This window comes from Dermacentor variabilis, chromosome 8 (assembly GCF_050947875.1).
Source record: "Dermacentor variabilis isolate Ectoservices chromosome 8, ASM5094787v1, whole genome shotgun sequence".
Classification (NCBI taxonomy): Eukaryota; Metazoa; Arthropoda; class Arachnida; order Ixodida; family Ixodidae; genus Dermacentor; species Dermacentor variabilis.
Window position 1 is genome coordinate 60,458,069 of NC_134575.1, and position 18,185 is coordinate 60,476,253.

General features: G+C 47.3%; 1 protein-coding gene and 1 long non-coding RNA gene across 2 annotated transcripts in view; both read right to left on the reverse strand.

Moving 5' to 3' along the window:
- Positions 1-1,038: 1,038 nt before the first annotated feature.
- On the reverse strand, positions 1,039-2,162 carry LOC142591046 (uncharacterized). Its single transcript, XR_012830316.1, has 3 exons — positions 2,073-2,162; positions 1,266-1,361; positions 1,039-1,136 (listed from the first exon to the last, which is right to left on the reverse strand). It is a non-coding gene; the product is annotated as an uncharacterized LOC142591046 (long non-coding RNA).
- A 9,917-nt stretch (positions 2,163-12,079) lies between these two features.
- The window catches only part of LOC142591413 (uncharacterized), a 57,318-nt gene continuing 51,212 nt past the window's right edge, over positions 12,080-18,185 (reverse strand). Inside the window, exon 14 of the mRNA XM_075703741.1 lies at positions 12,080-12,201. Within this exon, the coding sequence (XP_075559856.1) occupies positions 12,080-12,201 (122 nt within the window). The remainder of the gene's footprint in view (positions 12,202-18,185) is intronic.

Consider the following 18,185-nt stretch of genomic DNA (forward strand, 5'->3'; position numbering starts at 1 on the left):
CCCGTCCTGTCGTTTGTGTTCTTCTTCCTGAGTCCTGGTCTTCTGCGCCTTGCCTTTACTACTTCAAGCATGAACCAACTAGCCCAAGCAAGAGTTTTACAAGTGCCCAAGCCTACCCCCCCCCCCCCCAAAAAAAAAACAGAACAGAATACACGAAAAGTTACCGGGGAACTCCTACAAGGTGACTTTGCGGTATGAACAATCGAAATCTGCTCATGTTATAGAAAGTGGCTATTATATGCACGCTGAATTTGACTGTAGGACTGAGATATTGATCATTTGCAGGAGATATTGTGAAGGACAGCTTCTGCTAATATTGACTTTACCACGTACAGCTTACAGCTGTCAGCTAAAGAGATGACATCTATTTGTGCATCAGCCTGGAACGAGCTGTTACGTAATAAGTAATAATGTTGTACTACTATGAATAGAAAAACATAGCCTACGGAGAACAAGTGTGGGAAAAGTTTTTTTTAAACTACAAACAATACTATACGAAAGTCGGTGAGTCTGCGAGGCTTGCAAATTAGCCCGAGCAACAAATAGAGACGACGAGGGGAAATATGGTTACCGTCAAAAAATAAAACGTACACCTCACAATACGAAGGGTTAAAAAATACTTTCTGATAGAGTCGCAATCATTTGAAATGTGTGGCCAGCTATAAACACGCGCACTTCTGACGGCGAGCAAGGGCTAACCGATATTTGCATTAAGCCTGCATGTTCGGCAGGAATAGAATGTTCGATGAAATCGGCTTCTGCAATTAGGCACCGTGGTTTCAAGCAGTAGTTTGTCCGATTCGTGTTAGAACTTCCGCATATTCGCGTAATCTTATTATATATCGCGCAATTTTGTATGTGTTTAGACATTCAAAAGTCAACAGCCCTGCAGTTACTAGAGTGAGTTACCCTGAAAAAGGCCACGAGGGTCTCAGAACACACGCACGCTCACAGGACAAGGAAAAGATCAAACGCGACAACCTAGAACAAGCGGAAGTCTTTTTCGTCACAGCTCTCTTTCAACAAAAGGAGCTCCTTACCGTAACACAAAGAGGTCCCGTTTACGAACTGGCATGCTTTGCCGAGGGCTTCACACCGTTGCTTTTCCTCTTCATTGCAATCTGTGCGATTTGGATCTACCGGAGAATGATTAAAAAAATGCAGTTGCATGAAAAACAAGAATTTACACAGTTACGCGTGTCACTGGCATAAGTCTGCCAGTGGCAAACATCGTTAAGCGCACCTCATCTCGGATAGTGGCTTACCGATGCAAAATGCTGCGTGCGTGGTGAAGTCGCACTCTTCCTTCCTAAATTTGCATGTCTTGGTCTCTTCCTCATTACAGTCCGTGCTCGTTTTGTCTACGAAAAGAAAACAACCATGTGAAAAAAAGGACACATAACTGGCGACGTGACGCTTGCGGAAGTAATGAGTAATTGCCGCTTATTCATGACGCAAAATCCGGAAAATCGTACGAAAGAAGGCCTATCATTGGCGGAACGGAAAACACAAATGTCAAATCTTCGCACTCATTGTTATGCCATCGTTTGTGAAATTTCTTGCGAGGTTATAGTTCTCTATGTGTTACTTTTGTGGTCTGCACGACATGGTAATTGGTCATATGCATGCGCAAATAAGTGGCTATGCTTTTAGCTTGTTTTCCTCGTCCGGCTCGTGGTTCACGAGATAATCTGGCGTTTAATTCTGCTGTTGCGCTTTTCATCGCTATACTTGTAAGAATTTAATAATTCGAGGACCATCCGGCTTAGAGACGATCCACTTTTGATGTCGCTGTAGCGGTGTCTGTTGTATTTTCCCACGTATATATATATATATATATATATATATATATATATATATATATATATATATATATATATATATATATATATATATATATATATATATATATATACTTGTCAGAGCGGCATGGTCTAGTCGGGTACCATGGTTGCTTTTACCAATGCCGTCTAACCCAGTTCCTTAAAATTTAAGAGAATAAAAGTAAGAGAGCAAACAAATGAGTGAACAAAGCCCGGTCACATATCGCACTACACGGCGGGTGTACTTACCAACGCACAGAGCTGCTCCGAGCGAGAAATCGCAGCTGTATCCCAGTTCCCGGCATATGGCCTCCTCCTCTTCGTTACATTTTGTGCGTCTTCCGGCTGTGGAGGAGAAAAGAACGAAACCAATGAAATATTCTCAGGCGTGAAAACATCGGGGAAGTTGGAGCATTCGCTCGCACGTCGAAAAAAAAGACGAATAATAACAAACGTCCAACGGGCGCGTTTGAATATGTGCGAAGCGGTTAATCAAACGTTATAGAATAAAATTTGCAGTTCCACCGGAAATGCGAAGCACTGATTGCGATAGCAAATTAGTACATACCTGTGCGAAGTAAGGATAGTAGATTTAGCGGCCGTATAAACTTGTAAACGTTCGCTTACTAACTCAAGTAACAATGATAGAATCAGTAAGCGTGACTCAACGATCGAAGGCGTAGAAAGAAAACAGGCACACGGAGACAGCACTGTCTGTGTGTCTGCTTCTTTCTAAGTCCTTGTTCCATCGCGCTTACACATTCTATCATGTATTCAAACCAACTAGCCAGTCAACATGTTTTATAATTAAATTAACCAGCACGGTGTCACGCACGCACAGGTAAATTAAACACATCTCGCTCGATGACTGCGGAAACTGTCTCTGAAGACGCTGGGGTTAAGAATCGCGGCAGGAGCCGCGAGCCAATTGACCTCCGTGCATCTGTCGTGTCAACACGGACAGAGCGTCGAAAGCACAGCGCATACTAAGACACCGACACTACGCGCACTCTGCAAACATCGCAGATCGGTTTGAAGATGAGCCCCGCGCGAGCGCGCACTTTAGCCACGTCGCAGACCGCTTTCAACCCACACGAGCGCCGGCAACGCGTCCCTACGGCGTCGGCCAAAGGCGTCTACTACGGCGTGCGCGAATCGCGTGGCCAACGCCGTAGAATACGCCGCGGTTGTGTCCACACTGTACGGAGCAGCGGACGAGGAGGACATCGAGGCACTGTAGCAGCCGCCGGGGAAGAACGCCCCTCCTCCCTCGGCTCACCCCACTGCCTCGTACGCCACCGGAGAGGGCACACATCCGAGCCGCTCTCCGCGCTCGCGCACGCGAGATTAAACCGCGTTCGCCGGCTCACCCCCACACGCTCTCACTCATAGGGAACCGCACGGTAATGGCGACGGCGACAGCAGAAATCCGCCTGGAGTGTCCATATAATTGCTATCGCAATAAAATGATGCGACGGGGGCAATTGCGTTTACTGTCGTTCTGCGCAACGCGTAATTTCGTGCCACCTTCAACATGATTAGCAATCTACGCCCCCCCTCCCCTCTACAACGTTCATGAGCTGTGCTGAAATGCAAACAGCGTGCTCACGCGAATGCACATTGTAGAACATCGACGTAGTGACGTAACGAGGACGAAGGATACATGTCTGACATTTGTGGGAGAAAGAATGACAAGGAGAGGTGCATGTCAGAGAGAGAGAGAGAGAGAAGCGCCGGACGTGATGTGAAGGAGAGTGGCAAGCTTGATTTAATATCTGCGCCCGTATGGTTCCTGCCTCCTTGACCTAATGGCGAATAGAGCACGCGCTCTTTTCGACGAGGCAGCAGCCGTCGCGGTTAGCAGAGTCCGGGAGGGTTTTCAAAGGATGATTATCTTAACAAAAAAACAGCACTGAGAAAGAACACAAGGTGGAGAACAGATGAGGAAAGTGTTGAGTTTCCCACACTCCTCGGTTCTCCGAATTGTATTTTTGCCCGTTTTTCAGGACGCAGAAAACTCAGCGCCACGCAGAGGTGTTAGCAAAGAGGTATATCTGCATTACAAAAAAAAGACAACTTACTCTTTTCCTGGACATCATGGGGTACCGAACTACAGTCCCTTGAGTCATAATTTATGACTGGGTTTCATTGAGGCCCCTAGATTTAATTATCTTTCTGTAAACATGGCGGAAACGTGGCAGGCAAGAAATTGGTTTTGTAGACCGATTATTTACGTCACATTAAGCCAGTCGTCATAACTGCAAAAATTAAATTGATTAGGCATGTTCATCTCTTATCGATAATGCGTTTTATTATGAAAACAACAGAAATATTTGATGCAAGTAGATGCGCTGGTCAAGTTAAGAGCCTTCGTTGCAAGAAACAACATTAATTAGGAGTCACTTATCCAGAACAACACGTGGTATTTCTCGTCAATCCGACAGTGCACTTTAGAAAATGCCGTTGCTTTGCAATAATCTCCATAATAAAGTGACATGATATAGTTTTAATTGCGGTAGCAATTATAGGGACACCCAGGCGAACTTCTTCCGTCGCTATCGGGATTGGCGTAGCCGTGATGTTCCGTACAAAGCGCAAGCGCGATAAGACCGTGGCCCCACGCCGTATGCTGGGGGTGCGAGGGAAAGCAGGCAAGGGTGAGCTGAGAAGGATGGTGGCTCGGTGCGGTGGCGTCTTCTCGCGCGCGCAAGGGCAGAAGCGGGAAGATGTGTGCGTGCTAGGGCGGAGGGGAGGGCAGAGCGCGCCGCGGGTCTGATCTACTGCGGCCGCGGCTGCGCTCGTCCCATTTTTAGGCAATCTAAATTAATTATGGGGTTTTACGTGCCAAAACCATTTTCTGATTGTGAGGCACGCCCGTACTGGAGGACTCGGAAATTTTCGACCACCTGGGGCTCTTTAATGTGCACCTCAATCTAAGTACACGGGTGTTTTCGCATTTCGCCCTCATCGAAATGCGGCCGCCGTGGCCGGGATTCGATCCCGGGACCTCGTGCTCTGCAGCCCAACATCATAGACACTGAGCAACCACGGCGGGTTGAGGCAATCTTTGGTGGGTTCGAAAACTAGTTAAAGCCGATGGCTTCGTGTGCGCTGTGTTCTGACGCGACTAGTTCGCTTTGAAACGAGAGGCAGAACGAAGGGCAATTCGCTCGCCGCTGCTGCCGCTCCATCACGTCAGCGTTCTGACAGCGAGTGTCCGCGGTCATCGAGTGAAATGTGTTCGTGTTTGCTTGTGCGCGCGACACCATGCTTGTTAATTTAACTACAAATTGACTGTTTACGGCAGTTGGTACACCGATAGAACTGCTATAGCTGCGTCTAATAATAATAAGCTGTCTAATAATTTGCTATCGCAATCAACGCTTCACCTTTCGGGTGGTACTGCAGCTTTTTTCGTTAGCCGACGGTAAATGCTGCATTCAGAGCTCTGTTCAAACTTTTTATGTTGCCGTCACTTGTCGGAATATTCAAAAGTAAGCTTCATATCCATATGGAAACACGTGTCTGAAAGGTGTAATTTCAGTGCGGAAGGAGTGTAAGCAGTCACGACAGGCTGTGTTCGAGTATAGATATAGAATTGCTTACAGATGCAGAGGGCGATACCGGCGCTGAAGTCGCAACATTTCCCCCTTTCCTGGCATGCCTTCTTCTCTTTTTCATTGCAGGTGGTGCGGTTGTTATCTGGTACGAGAGAAAAAAGGTGGAAGTCGTGTAGTCCAAAACTATGGTCTTGCAAGTTACAAACAACTCAGACTCAGAGCCTCGCGGTTTTACTCGTTCTATGCAGCTTGTGCAGCCTCCCAGATCTTAATAACACCGTGCGAGCGTCTACCACACCGTTTGTCAGCGGCTTATAACGACGAGAAGCTGCGAGATAGGTAATTGTACATGTACGCACAAGTGCATCAAGGACTCTCCAGTCCGAGTGTGGTCTGCTACGCGCTTCCCTTCATTCAACAGTGCACACGCCTTGCTTTTGTCTGTGAAGCCCCGTCGTTCGCAGACATCTTGTGTGTGCTGATAAATTTTCTTAACTTCATTTCGTCTCAATTCTATGGCACATGCGTGTGTCCAGTAATTCGAAACCACAATGGAAAGCGTATCGTAGATAACCGTTTTGGTAGGGTGTTCTGCTTCGCACAGATTCTTTGCAAAGTGTACCGACGCAGACAACCCTGGCAGGACCTGTGTCCTCCGAAGTGAACAGCGTAGATGACGACGGCCGCACTGGAGCATACTTTGCTTGCACTATCGCCAATCTCGCCGTTATAGTGTGCAAACATGCCTTGCGGAGGCTGTACGCATAGGATCGCGAAAGATGGACGATACTTGCGCACAGTACACAGTTCCTTTTGGTTTTATTTCTCAAAAATACGAACCACTCTTGCGGTCAACTTGCGTCGCGTGTCGGAAGTGCCCGGTGGCAAGGGGTGTAGAAGGGCGAGGGAGTTTAGGGAGCGCTAGATTTCTGGGCGAAGCTAATTTCACAGCAAAGCCCTCTACCGCCTCAAAATAAATCCTCTTTAACTCCCTCCAACTGGGGGATGTGGAGAGGAACTTGCTGTCAAATTAGCTTCTCCCTAGATTTTCTGGCCACTCAGCAAAGTGACCAAGTATGTACGTTTGTAGCCGAAGCCGTACGAAAGGCAATGGCAGAGGGCCACCGCTCATATGTCCTGTCCCCCACTTTTGACGCCTACTGTCCAAGTTATTTTGTTGAGTTCTGAACCTGCGCCTTTTGCGGAGATTTACGTAGCTATTTATTTATTTTAAGTATTTCAGGCCTGTACGCAATACAAAGCGCAGGGGACATTGCGAACACGTCAGCAAAGATATGACACAATGAAAGCAATTTTAGAAATAAAGAAACCGCCAATCAAATGTAGTAACCAATAGTGACATGCTATTGGCAACTATGATACGAGGCAACTATGATAAAATAAACATTACCGAATATAGGCAACGTAATCAGATATAGTTAAAATAGAGAAAGAGAGCGCGTATCAAAAATTCATGAATTGGGAACATCGCGGCCGCTAAGTTAGCTGTTAAATAGTACTGAGGAGTTTTTGGGCAGTGAACAATAAATGTCACTTGATTCATCAACACATTACATGTCATAATATACTCTGCACTACCGTACATTTCAGATTGCTTTCGATTGAAGAAAAACCTCTTCGAGAATGCGTTTCCTTCGTGGACACTTTGAAGCCCCTAGAGATTAGCTGTACAGGGCTTTTATTTCACTATGCAAAACATTGTCAGAAAGTATTTTTTGGGGAATCTTCATGAAGATGCATGAAAGGCGGTTAGGAACAGAAGCAGCAGAGAATGCCCGCGAGTATCTGGCATTCTTTTCTGCGCCGGTTTCTCATGGAACTAGCAGTTCGCGATTGTAACAGATTCTTCAGAGACTGGTTTCTTACCAATGCACGTGGCCGCCTGCGCGGTGAAGTCGCATTCTTTTTTAGTTGCGTGGCAAGCTTCGTGCTCCTTCTTGTTGCACTTGTTGCGAGTTGGATCTACGAGAGAGCGTAATAGGAAAAGAAGGATAAGGGAAGACTATACGAGGGCAAAGTTTAAGTAGACCACATTACAATACTACTGCGTACTGCTGAACCATAACTTGCGTCTTTTTACGCCGTGTGTTAAAGAAACTAGCTTACCTAACACTGGTGTGTTCCAGACATGGAGTACGCAGGCACATGATGGGAACCACATCTTTCTAACCTGTCTAAATCCCTTGAATGTATTCAGAACCGCACAACTATTGATTTATTTTAAAGTACAAGTATCTGGCGCAGGTAGGTATATTTATAAAGCACATTTCTGCGGGCACATATTTTGAAAATTAAGTACAGAGTTGGCACAATATAAACAAAGATTACCTACGTCCTACTCAGCATCGGGTAGGGGAAGGATGATTGACAGGCCCTAGGATGGCAAGATGAGTGCAGAAAAGACGCAAAATGTGGACTTGGTGTGATGAAGTGTGACACGATATAAGGAATAAGTTTTGTCAAATTATTGTGCAAGACGCATGGCCCAGAGCTCGTCGAGCAGCAAGAAAGCACCGCATACAAGCAGGTCGCGAATGTTTTGCGGGCAGTCTACGTTCATAAACATGATTTTCTTCGAAGTTAGCTACTGCCGATAGTGTTCCTGGCATATGCCTACTAATGGCCTACTAAAGCCTAAGTGTCCAGTACACTGTTCGTTATGATACGCCTACAATACGCAGTTCTATTTTGTGCTTATGCGACATGAATACCAGCCAATAAGTGTTCTCTCGCCATGTTAAAACTACTGCTAAAAATTTCTGGCATAACCCATCTATCTTAATATGACGGTCGACGTTAATGCGATTAGCACTGAAATAGTGCAGACACACCTTATTGCCGCCTCAGAGACGCGTCATATATGAGGTGTGTATGCCACGCGGTTCCTCTCTAACGCTTCGATGATGATGATTTATTGGCATGACCTTTGAAATGGGGCGTCACAAATAGTCACCCCCACCCCAATGCAACCGCCCCATTTTAACATTAACTACTTGCAGGAGTTAATCACGTATGCTATACAAGCTTTTCATCCTAGTATTTTTGTGTACATCTCCTTATTAATTTATTCTTCCTCAAAACACATCTGTCTAGCTTGTACCACTAACTAAGCTTCCAATGTATCCGGCCGTATTAATCTCTTCCCTACTTTTTTATCACCAATACTTTAAGCATCTCATGCTTATATCGACTGCTGACCGGTTGATGCTTCCGTCCAGTTTAAATCCAAGTGCTTCTCGAGCGTGTATGTTGTCTACGGGTCTCAGTGGGGGAATACGTTCGCATTTAATTAGGATGTGCTGAGTACGTGGTCTCCGGATTTTCGCTGCAGCAGACACATGCCTCATCTTGTTGCAAATATTTGCTTTTATATGTTTTTGTCCTTAAGCAACTAGCTCGAGCCTCAATTAGCAAGGCATGCATAGCCTTTTGTGTTATCGTACAGAGTTCCCTATCTAATTTCTTCCTATTCTTGGAAATCTCCACGGTCTTTTTTGTTTGCATTTTCTGCATCCATTTCACTGTCTCCGTGTCTCTCATTGTATTTTTTATGACTCCTGGTTGTCTATTTACGCTTTCAATTACGCTTTACTTGGTTGCCAACTTGGGTGCGAAACAGCCGCTAAATTCCCATTGGCTGCGACGCCACCCACCAGCGTGCCTCGGCAAAGCAGAATGGGTAAAAGGGTTCACCTGTTGCCACCATGAAACCAGACAGAATCGGCTGCTGTTACCCCGTCACTATAGTGTTATGGCAATAGTGTTGGGGACCTTCACAATAGTCAGTTCCTTTTTGACATCGCCGAATCTCGCACAGAGCCACAGCTCCAGGCCTGTAACGGTGCGGTTTCCTGACCCCACCACTGGCAGGTGCTGACTTGCGAACGGCCTTAATTGCTCGCTGCTTGCGACGTGGATTGCCACCGGTAGACTTGCGGCATGCAGGCTGAGAGCAGGACAGTTTGCAACAGCGGTAAGCAAAGAGCCAAAACCAAGTTGCCGTATCGAATATGGCCATGAATGTAGCAGCCACCTCAAAGAGATTCGATATGTCGTATCTATAATCAAAATGGAAATTACACGGGCAAGATTAGTTCGTTCGCCGCGCGCTCGACAGCAGCACAGCTGCGGCAGACAAATGGGGCGTGGGGCTCCTTTTTTAAAAATACTGCATAGGCTTTCTTTTGAATACTGAGAAGAATCATGGAATGGATAACCTGCACCTAACAATTCATTCTTAAAAAGTTTGTGCCCTTTAGAGCTTTTCCCGAAACAATAATCGTCATCAACCTTGTTTGCGTTTCCTTTCTTAAAAATTTCGCTTGCTGCTTTCCTATAGATAATGCAATGAATGTTGATGACATGCATGCCATTCGTAACCTGGAAGTACCGGGCGCACACCGTTTAAAAAGGAAAGGTGTGCAAGACAGATGACCATTGTTGTAGAACAAGATAAGCCTCAAAGGACGCAAGCTTGGAGTGTCGAAATCGATATCAACGTGCGTACGTTAAGTGACCATAATTGATGCTAGAATTCAGACTTCCACCCTTCTTCACTAAGACTACAGCGAGGTGCCTTTGGAATTTTCTAAAGGGCTGGATGATTTCTTTGCGCAGCATTTAGTAAAGTTGTTTTATAACTTCTCATTCTAGTGTGAAAAGTCGGTAGGGGAACTGAGTGAGTAGTCTTGCACATTCTTCGGTGATTCTGTGGTGTTTCGAAATTCGTGTTTGCTGAATCTTTGGCGACACTGTGTAGCAGTCCTTTCACTGTTGTAGAAGACTTCGATGCTGTTCCTGTTTACACATCGGAAGAATTCGAGTGTTCAGGGTCTAAGTAGATGTGGTAGAATCCGAGAGGGCAAACATATTACTAGTTTCAACACCTTCTATGTATGCAATCTTTGTGCTCTTGTTCAGGTGTATAAATTTCTGGCTGAAACTTGTCACGATTACCCGAGATTTATCCTTTATGGAATTGAATGATGCCTCTTCCGATGCCAAGTTCGCGGTCAAGCAGCTGGTAGTCACTGCTCTCTGCGATTGCTTCTATCTCACTTACTGCTTCTGTACCAACAGAAATCAGGATGCTGGCACGAAGTGGAGTATTGACTTGGTCTTCAAATACACTCAAGGCATGTTCATTGAGGGTCCTATCCGGTTGTATCGGTATGTGTATAGACAAAGTTACTGGTTTAGACTTTAAGTCGATGACTGCACTGTACTGACTAAAGAAGTCCATGCCGGGAATTACGGCCTGTGAGCATTGTTGGTGGATAAGAAAATTTATGTAGTCTTACGTGCCAAAATCACAATCTGATTAAGAGGCATGCCATAGTGGGGGACTCCGGAAATTTGAACAACCTAGGGTTCTTTAATATGCACCTAAATCTAAATTCAGGGGTGTTTTCGCATTTCGCCTCCATCGAAATGCCGTAGCCCTGGCCGGGATTCGATCCCGCGAACTCGTGCTTGGCAGCCTAATATGGAGGATAACGATCGATGCAAGGTATGTTTATGAACCGTGACTCTTTCTATTCGGTGCTTTAGGTGTCCTCGCGCCATTCTAATTTGGCGAACTTCCCATGTATTTACTTTCTTCAACTCAGCACCGAAGGATCCACTTATGACGGAATAGTCAGCTCTTGTGTGTGTTAAAGTGATGGCTGCATGGCCGTCAAGAAGCACGTCGAAGTCTGTGATGCATCCTTTGTCTTGCATTGGAGATATGCTGCAGCGTTGGATCATGGCTGCATCGCGTTGTCCCAGTGGTGTTACATCCTGTCATCAACTTTTCCTTAGGCGGCATTTCCTTGTACTTGAGGCTTCATTCGGGTAGCGGCGTGTCGTCGCTACCCGAATGGTTCTACCCGCTACCCGTCGCTACATGGGAATGGTTCTTGCGGCATCTTCGTTGGCGGCGGAGAATTTTCAGAATTTCGACGAATACAACCATAGCCTCTATCGGTTGCTACTTTCAGTTTTCTAGATATGGCCTGAAAGACTGACCACGGGTCGGGTAAGTGTACTGCCGGCGCTATCAGGAGAGAGCATCCTGGTGATGGCGAACGTGAGGGTCGTGAAGGTCTCCACTGAGTGACGGCGAGATAGACCGCGATATCACGATGCCATTCGTCTGCATTGGACGCTGCGCGTTGACGGTGAACCTTCGTAACCTCCATGGCGCGGTATGGGCAATGGCGGTAGACATGGCCCGTTTCTCCGCTGTGATAGCATAGCGGGCAGTTGTCGGTAGTTCATCTTTTTTGGGGTGCTGCATGAGCTGACATGTGGGGGGGCGGCGACGGGGGCTGGCGACAGAATTACGGCGTGGCGATGATACATTCTCGACCGGGTGCGATGGGTATTCACCACAAGCATCAGGAAACGACGACGAAGACTGGAATCGTGATGATGAAAAACATGAAAATAATCTCTTAATTTCATTGGTACATAGTTATGACTCTGAATTTCGAGCAATTCTACCTAACAGGGGGGCCAGGCCGGCCTTAAATAACCCCTCGGGGTAGTTCATGTCTCCTCGAGAAGCTTGGGGCACTTGTGGAAGTGTCAGTGCCTTTGTCAGATTGTGAAGTCAACGACCTCTTCCCCTTTGTGTCTTCTTTGGGTCCTCCCCTTTGTGTCTGTGCAGGGCATATACGTGTGACGCTTTTTTTAGTGGAAGAGGGCAATGATCTCGACAGGAAAGTCCGCTTGAATGTTTCCCATACTTGAGAGGTTGAAGTCGAAGCTGATCATAACAGCTGTTCGTTCCAAGTCATGCCAGATGACACCTTCTGGAAATAAGCCACGCCAAGCCCAAGGCACAATAAACAGAAGACACCCAACCAATCATGAGAACTGCCAGGTTCACACGTTCTTCACATAAAACCTTACCAGAATCGTACCTGCAGCCCTCGTTCGAGATTCCCTAGAAATAACAAAAGGAGAAAACTAAATTTCAATGTGTATTTTGACCGACCTAGTGCCTAACGATTTTTTTAGAAAGCCACGGTTACTGAGAAACTGAGAGTGCCTTGAAACACAGCAATAAAGGGGTTAATCATAAGTTCAACACAAGAACACAAGATGCATTCGAAGAAAAAGAAAAGAAGGAAAAGGAACTCTTTTTCACATTGTGCTTCACACAGCGAAGCTATGGCTGAGGCCATCCACGTTCGGATTGTCGCGTCCTTTCCAGTACCTGACATCAAAGCTTATGCACACATCACGTACAGCTATGCAGCCCTTGCAGGCTCCAGTGGAGCAGTCTGCCATTGCCGAGGGACATATTTCTAAACCACGTCAAAGGACAATGGTCAGTTTTCGCTATGAACCGTGATCCGGCCAGATAACATTGGAGCTTGTGTATTGCCCATACCAAGCAAGCGCGCTCCTTTTCTGAAGTACTATAGACCAGTTCGCCGACGGTCAGCTTCCGGCTTACGAACACCACCCCGGTTGTTCGTCCCCGAGTTCATTTTTTTTGCTGAGTACCGCGCCCATACCTCGATCACTTTCATCGCATTGCAGAGTCAAAGGAAGATCATACACAGGAGCTCTAAAGACCGGTTTATCGGCTTATGTGGCAAGAGATGATTTTTTGCTCATTCCACACAAGGTCCACTGGTTCATTCTTTTGTAAACTGTGCACGATGGACTCGCGATCTTAGAAAATTTACAGATATAATGATGATAATAACCAGTTAGTCCCAAAAAGGAACGGACATGTTTTCGTCACGGGTTTTGGGTAATCTGATATGGCGGCTACTTTTATCTTAAAAGGGCGCCTGTAGCCACGTCCGACTTTGTGGCCTAAGTAGCTAACTTCGGCTGTTCCTAGTTGACATTTTACGCCCTTCAGGGCCAAACCGGCCACACATAAGCTCTTCAGCGTCTTCTTACGGTGCTGCAAATATTCGTACCAAGTATGAGAAGACTGTGGTGTCATCTAAGTAGAGAAGCGTGTAGTGCTACGTTCCTTTCAGAACCCGGCATATAAGTCGTGAGAAACAGAACGGAGCGTTTCTTAATCCGGAGGTGAGGCCAAGAGGCCGTAAGGTATCTAGAATCGGCATAATGGCTAGCTTTCTCTGTCAATGGTATCTGCCAGTAACCCCTGGTTAAGTCTAGCATAGACACACATTATGCCATGCTGATGGTCTTTACCCACTCTTGCAGATTAGGAATGGGCTAATTCTGATCCTTGGTTATGGCGTTTAGCTTGCGGCAATCGATACAAGGAATGGGACTTTCCCCTGAGCCTCAACCAGAATTAGTGGGGATGCGTACTCACTCTCGGAGGGAACAATTAACCGCAGCTCTAACATCCTCTGGGTGTCAGTTTCCAAAATTTCCCTCTACCTAGGTGAAACCCGGTAGGGCCTGCACTGAATGGGCACGTTCGATAGCAGCTTAATATCACGCTCTATCAAGCCAGTTCTACCTGGCCGATAAAAAAACAGGATAAAAAAACTTCGAAGCTACCCGTGAGCTCTCGCAGTTCGCTTCGCTGGGGTGGATATAATCTTGGGTCTCTGCCTATGTCTGCGTAAACATTAGCAAGTGGAAGTTCTGTTGATGGCAATGGATAAGCAAATTCTTTTCCACTTTGGGCATATCTAGTGTGCGATGAACTGTGGCTTCGCGCTCTCGATATAGCTTTATTAGGCTCGTGTGGTAGATCCTCAGCTTTTTACGCCTGCCTAGTAATTTGATGGCATAGTTAATGTCTGAGAGCTTCCCTATGACTTCCGCAGGTCCTTCCCAAACGACGTTCTAGTTTGCTTCTTCTGGACGCCGTTAGTAAGGGTACCGTATCTCCTACAGTGAAAGTACACTTCCGAGCGTTCCTATCGTAGTGTACTTTACCTTTTCTCTGGGCGGATTTCATGTTTGCTTCCACCAGCTCTTGACAATATTACAACTGCTCTAGCAGTTCTAATACGTACTAAACAACTGTAGGATCATCTCCATGCCCTTCCCATGCGTCGCGCACCATTTGAAGTGGAGATCGAAGCGACCTACCATAACGGGCTCGGCTGAGCTGAACCCTGTGTCTTCATGCGGCACCGACCGCAAGGCAAACATAGCGGCCTAAGCGCGCCGCCCAGTCCTTTTTTTTTGCTCGTAACACAAAGCCTGCAGTACCCTTTTCAACACAGAGTGCCATGCTTCTACACTGTTGCTCTGTGGATGTTGCACTAAACTGCGAATGATGCGAATGCCGCAACTTTCTAGGAACATGTTAGTAAGGGTTCTGGTGAACACGCTGACCTCATCGCTTTGCAGCTCAGATGGGAAACCTAAACAGGAGAATATCGAGAGTCAGGCTTCAGCTACCTCGATGAGTTGATTTCTTTTAAGGGAAGAGACCTCCGGAACCTTGGTTGTGGGGCAAATCATCGTCAAAATGTATTTGTGCCCTGAACAAGTGAAAGAAAGGTGTCCCATCACACCGACCACTAAGCGCTTGAAGGGTTCAGTGATTACAAGAACCAACTTCATAGGTACTTTCCTAGTTTCGTGTGGCTTCCCCACTTTCTGACAAGCCTCAAACGTCTGGACATAATTCTGTACATCTTTGAAGCATGCCGGCCAATAAAATTATCGCAGTAACCTGTCTTTAGTCTTCTCTATGTCTAAATGACCCGCCCATTCATTGCCATGGCACAGCTTGAGGATTGGAGCTCTGTATTTTAAAGGAACAACGAACTGATCGTACTGTACTCCCATCGTTTCTTTGTACTGTTGGTACAAAAGACCACCACGGCACTGAAAAGTGATGTCTTTTCTGGCTATCCCCTTTTCCTCCAGTTCTTTCAGCTTGTTGAGACATATATTGCCCCTTGTTCTGCAGCGAGCCCCTCTTTATCAACCCTCAGTAGGGCTAAAAAATGTTACGAATGTGGCAGTACCAAATTAGTGTCTAATTCCTCTTTTAGCGCTTGCTGCGGTATTCCCACTGACCAGGATTTGTCCTCGTCAGCGTTTTTCTCACTGCTTTCAGTACCTATGGTAGTGCTTCCTGAGTGTCTATGTCATGAGGCATATTTTGGCTTCGTTGCCGTGTTTTATCTTCACCGCTATCTCCCGATTTTTGGAACGCATGAGAGCTTGGGCCGTATGGTCGCCAAAGCTCAGGCCCTTCTTCAACAGCATCTCCGAGCGATTTCAAAGTAAGTTGGGATCATGTTTGGACAGATATTGCGATACTGCGGCTTCAATCAGCAATAGTTTGAACGACACCTCAATCTTCATGCTGGCTATGGGCTAGATCCACACAGATCCCCAGTGAAATCCTCAGGTGTCACATACACAGGATGGACAATGGTCGTTTTCGCAGCTGAGTTCCTAAGTTTGTTGAGTGTAGCGTTCTTTGAGTGTGGCCTGTTTTTGAGGGCACAAGTTAACCTAATAAAACGCTAGCTTCGTAATTTCCAGTTGTGCTGCCTTATTCACCGTCAATACTAGTGACATCTGGTGGAGGTGCTTGAGCGTTTATGTACCGAACGCCCCCGAACAGCCGCGATCTAAGTCTGAGGACAACACCAATGCCGCCAAAGACCAGCGAGCTAGCCACTGGCAGCAAGGACTGCTACTGTAATATGAACCTCTTTCCGAGAAGACCAGAGGGATCAAGCCCAAGTCAGCAACCACAATGGTTGCCCCGGTATCCCCCATTCTGCTGCAACAACTTCGGAAGCCACCAACCTTCCATGGATCATCGTCTGAAGACCCAGGTACCTGGCTGGAGACCTATGAACGAACCGCGGCCTTCAATAACTAGGACTCCGACGACAAGCGGCGACAGGTCTTTTTCGCATTGGAAGATACTGTCAGGACGTGTTTCGAGAATAGAGAAGCCGCCTTAAAGATGTGAGACCTCTTCTGAAGCGGCTTCCTGCAGATATTCACAAGCGTCATACGCAGAGAACGAGCCCAAGCTCTACTAGACAGCCGAGTGCAGCTGCCCAATGAGACCATCGCGATCTTCACGGAGGAGATGAGCCTTCTATTCCGCCACGTTGACAAGGAAATGTCCGAGGAGAAGAAAGTCCACCTACTCAAGCGTCGTGTGAAAGTGGAACTTTTAGCCGGAATTATACAAAGCCCACCGAAAGCCGTCGACGAGCTTCTTCGCAAGGCCACCAGCATCGGGAACACTAGAAATGCGGAACCGGCAATTCAAACACCGCATGAACTGGACAAACTACGCTGGAGTTCAGTCACTAGCCACCGACGTCCTGCGCGAGACTATCAGAGCGGTCGTGCGGGAGGAGCTTGAAGCTGTTCCCTTCATCACAGCCTCAAGTGCCTTCGATTGCCGACGTCGTACGCGAGTAGCTCCAACAATCACTCGGAGTACCTCAATCGCCGCAGCCTCAGCCGGAAGCAGTGACGTACGCCGTCGTAGCCTGCCATCACGTTCCCCTTCCGCGCATGCACCAGGGCCCGGTAACGCCACTGTTCGGTCGTCCACCACTGCCGCCTCCAGTACGCCAACCCATCACCCTGCGCAGCATTCAAGGGAAGACTGACGTTTGGCGTGCCCCCGACCACCATCTACTTTGATATCATTGCGGAGAAGCCGGCCACATCTACCGCTGATGTCCTTACCGCGAGATGGGACTGCGAGAGTACGCCGTAAACGCACCGCGCCCACAGCAAGGTGAGCGCCCACGTGACATCGCCGACTATACCTTGCCGCCGCTCAGAGGAGCTCTCGACGACCGTCCTGTTCGCCGTCACCGGGCCGCTACTTGTCCAACGCCGATCATACACTGGCCCAGCCCGGGTGTCCGGTCTGGGAACCCATATCCGGAAAACTAAAAGCAGCAACCGATGGAGGTGCGGTTGCTGTTCGTCTGACAACTCTCCGCCGACGACGAAGACGCTGAAAAGACGATCTCGACAATATATCAACGACACACCATCATCCCGACGAAGCCAGACGCAAGGAATATGCCTGCAAAAGAAGACCTGACAACGCGGCATTCCAGCCACACGTCAACACGACGCTGCCGTGATCTTACGCTGAGACCTAACAGCAATGCAAGACAAAGAATCACCGACCTCGATTTATTTCTCGATGGCCCTGCAGTCACTGCGTTAATGGACACAGAAGCCGACTACTCCGTGAGGACTGGACCGCTCGCCACTCAGTTGAAGAAAGTTAAGACTGAATGGGAAGGCCCTCAAATCCGGACAGCTGGAGGACACCTTATAAAGCTGACTGGAATCTGCACGGCAAGAATTACGGTTCACGACCGGACCTACCCTGCCACCTTCGCTATCCGCCAGCAGTGTTCACGAGACGTCATTCTCGGCATGGACTTCCTGAACCAACGCGACACTGTCATCGGCCTTAAGTCAAAGTCCATACCGCTGTCGGAAGATCAAGCGGTACCGCCAGAGAGCTGTCATAGTCACCACGCTTTGACTGTTCTCGAAGATCCATTAAGCATCCCGCCTCGCGCCAGCATTATTTCCGTCGGCACGGAAACATCCGCAGACGTAGAAGGCGTCATCGATGGCGACCAGCATCTACTGCCAAACGTGAAAATACGTCGCAAGAGCGATCGCTCGACTGCACTGAGGGAAGGCGAAAGTGTTGCTCACAAACTTCAGCCAGGAGTTCAAGCACATCAACAAGGGTACGACGATCGCGTACATCGAGGAAATTGTGAAAACCAGCAATGCATTTGTTCTGTCGAATTATGCCGCATCTACCTCGATGACCATATTTCCCAAACCAGACTTAGACACAAATCCAAGTCTC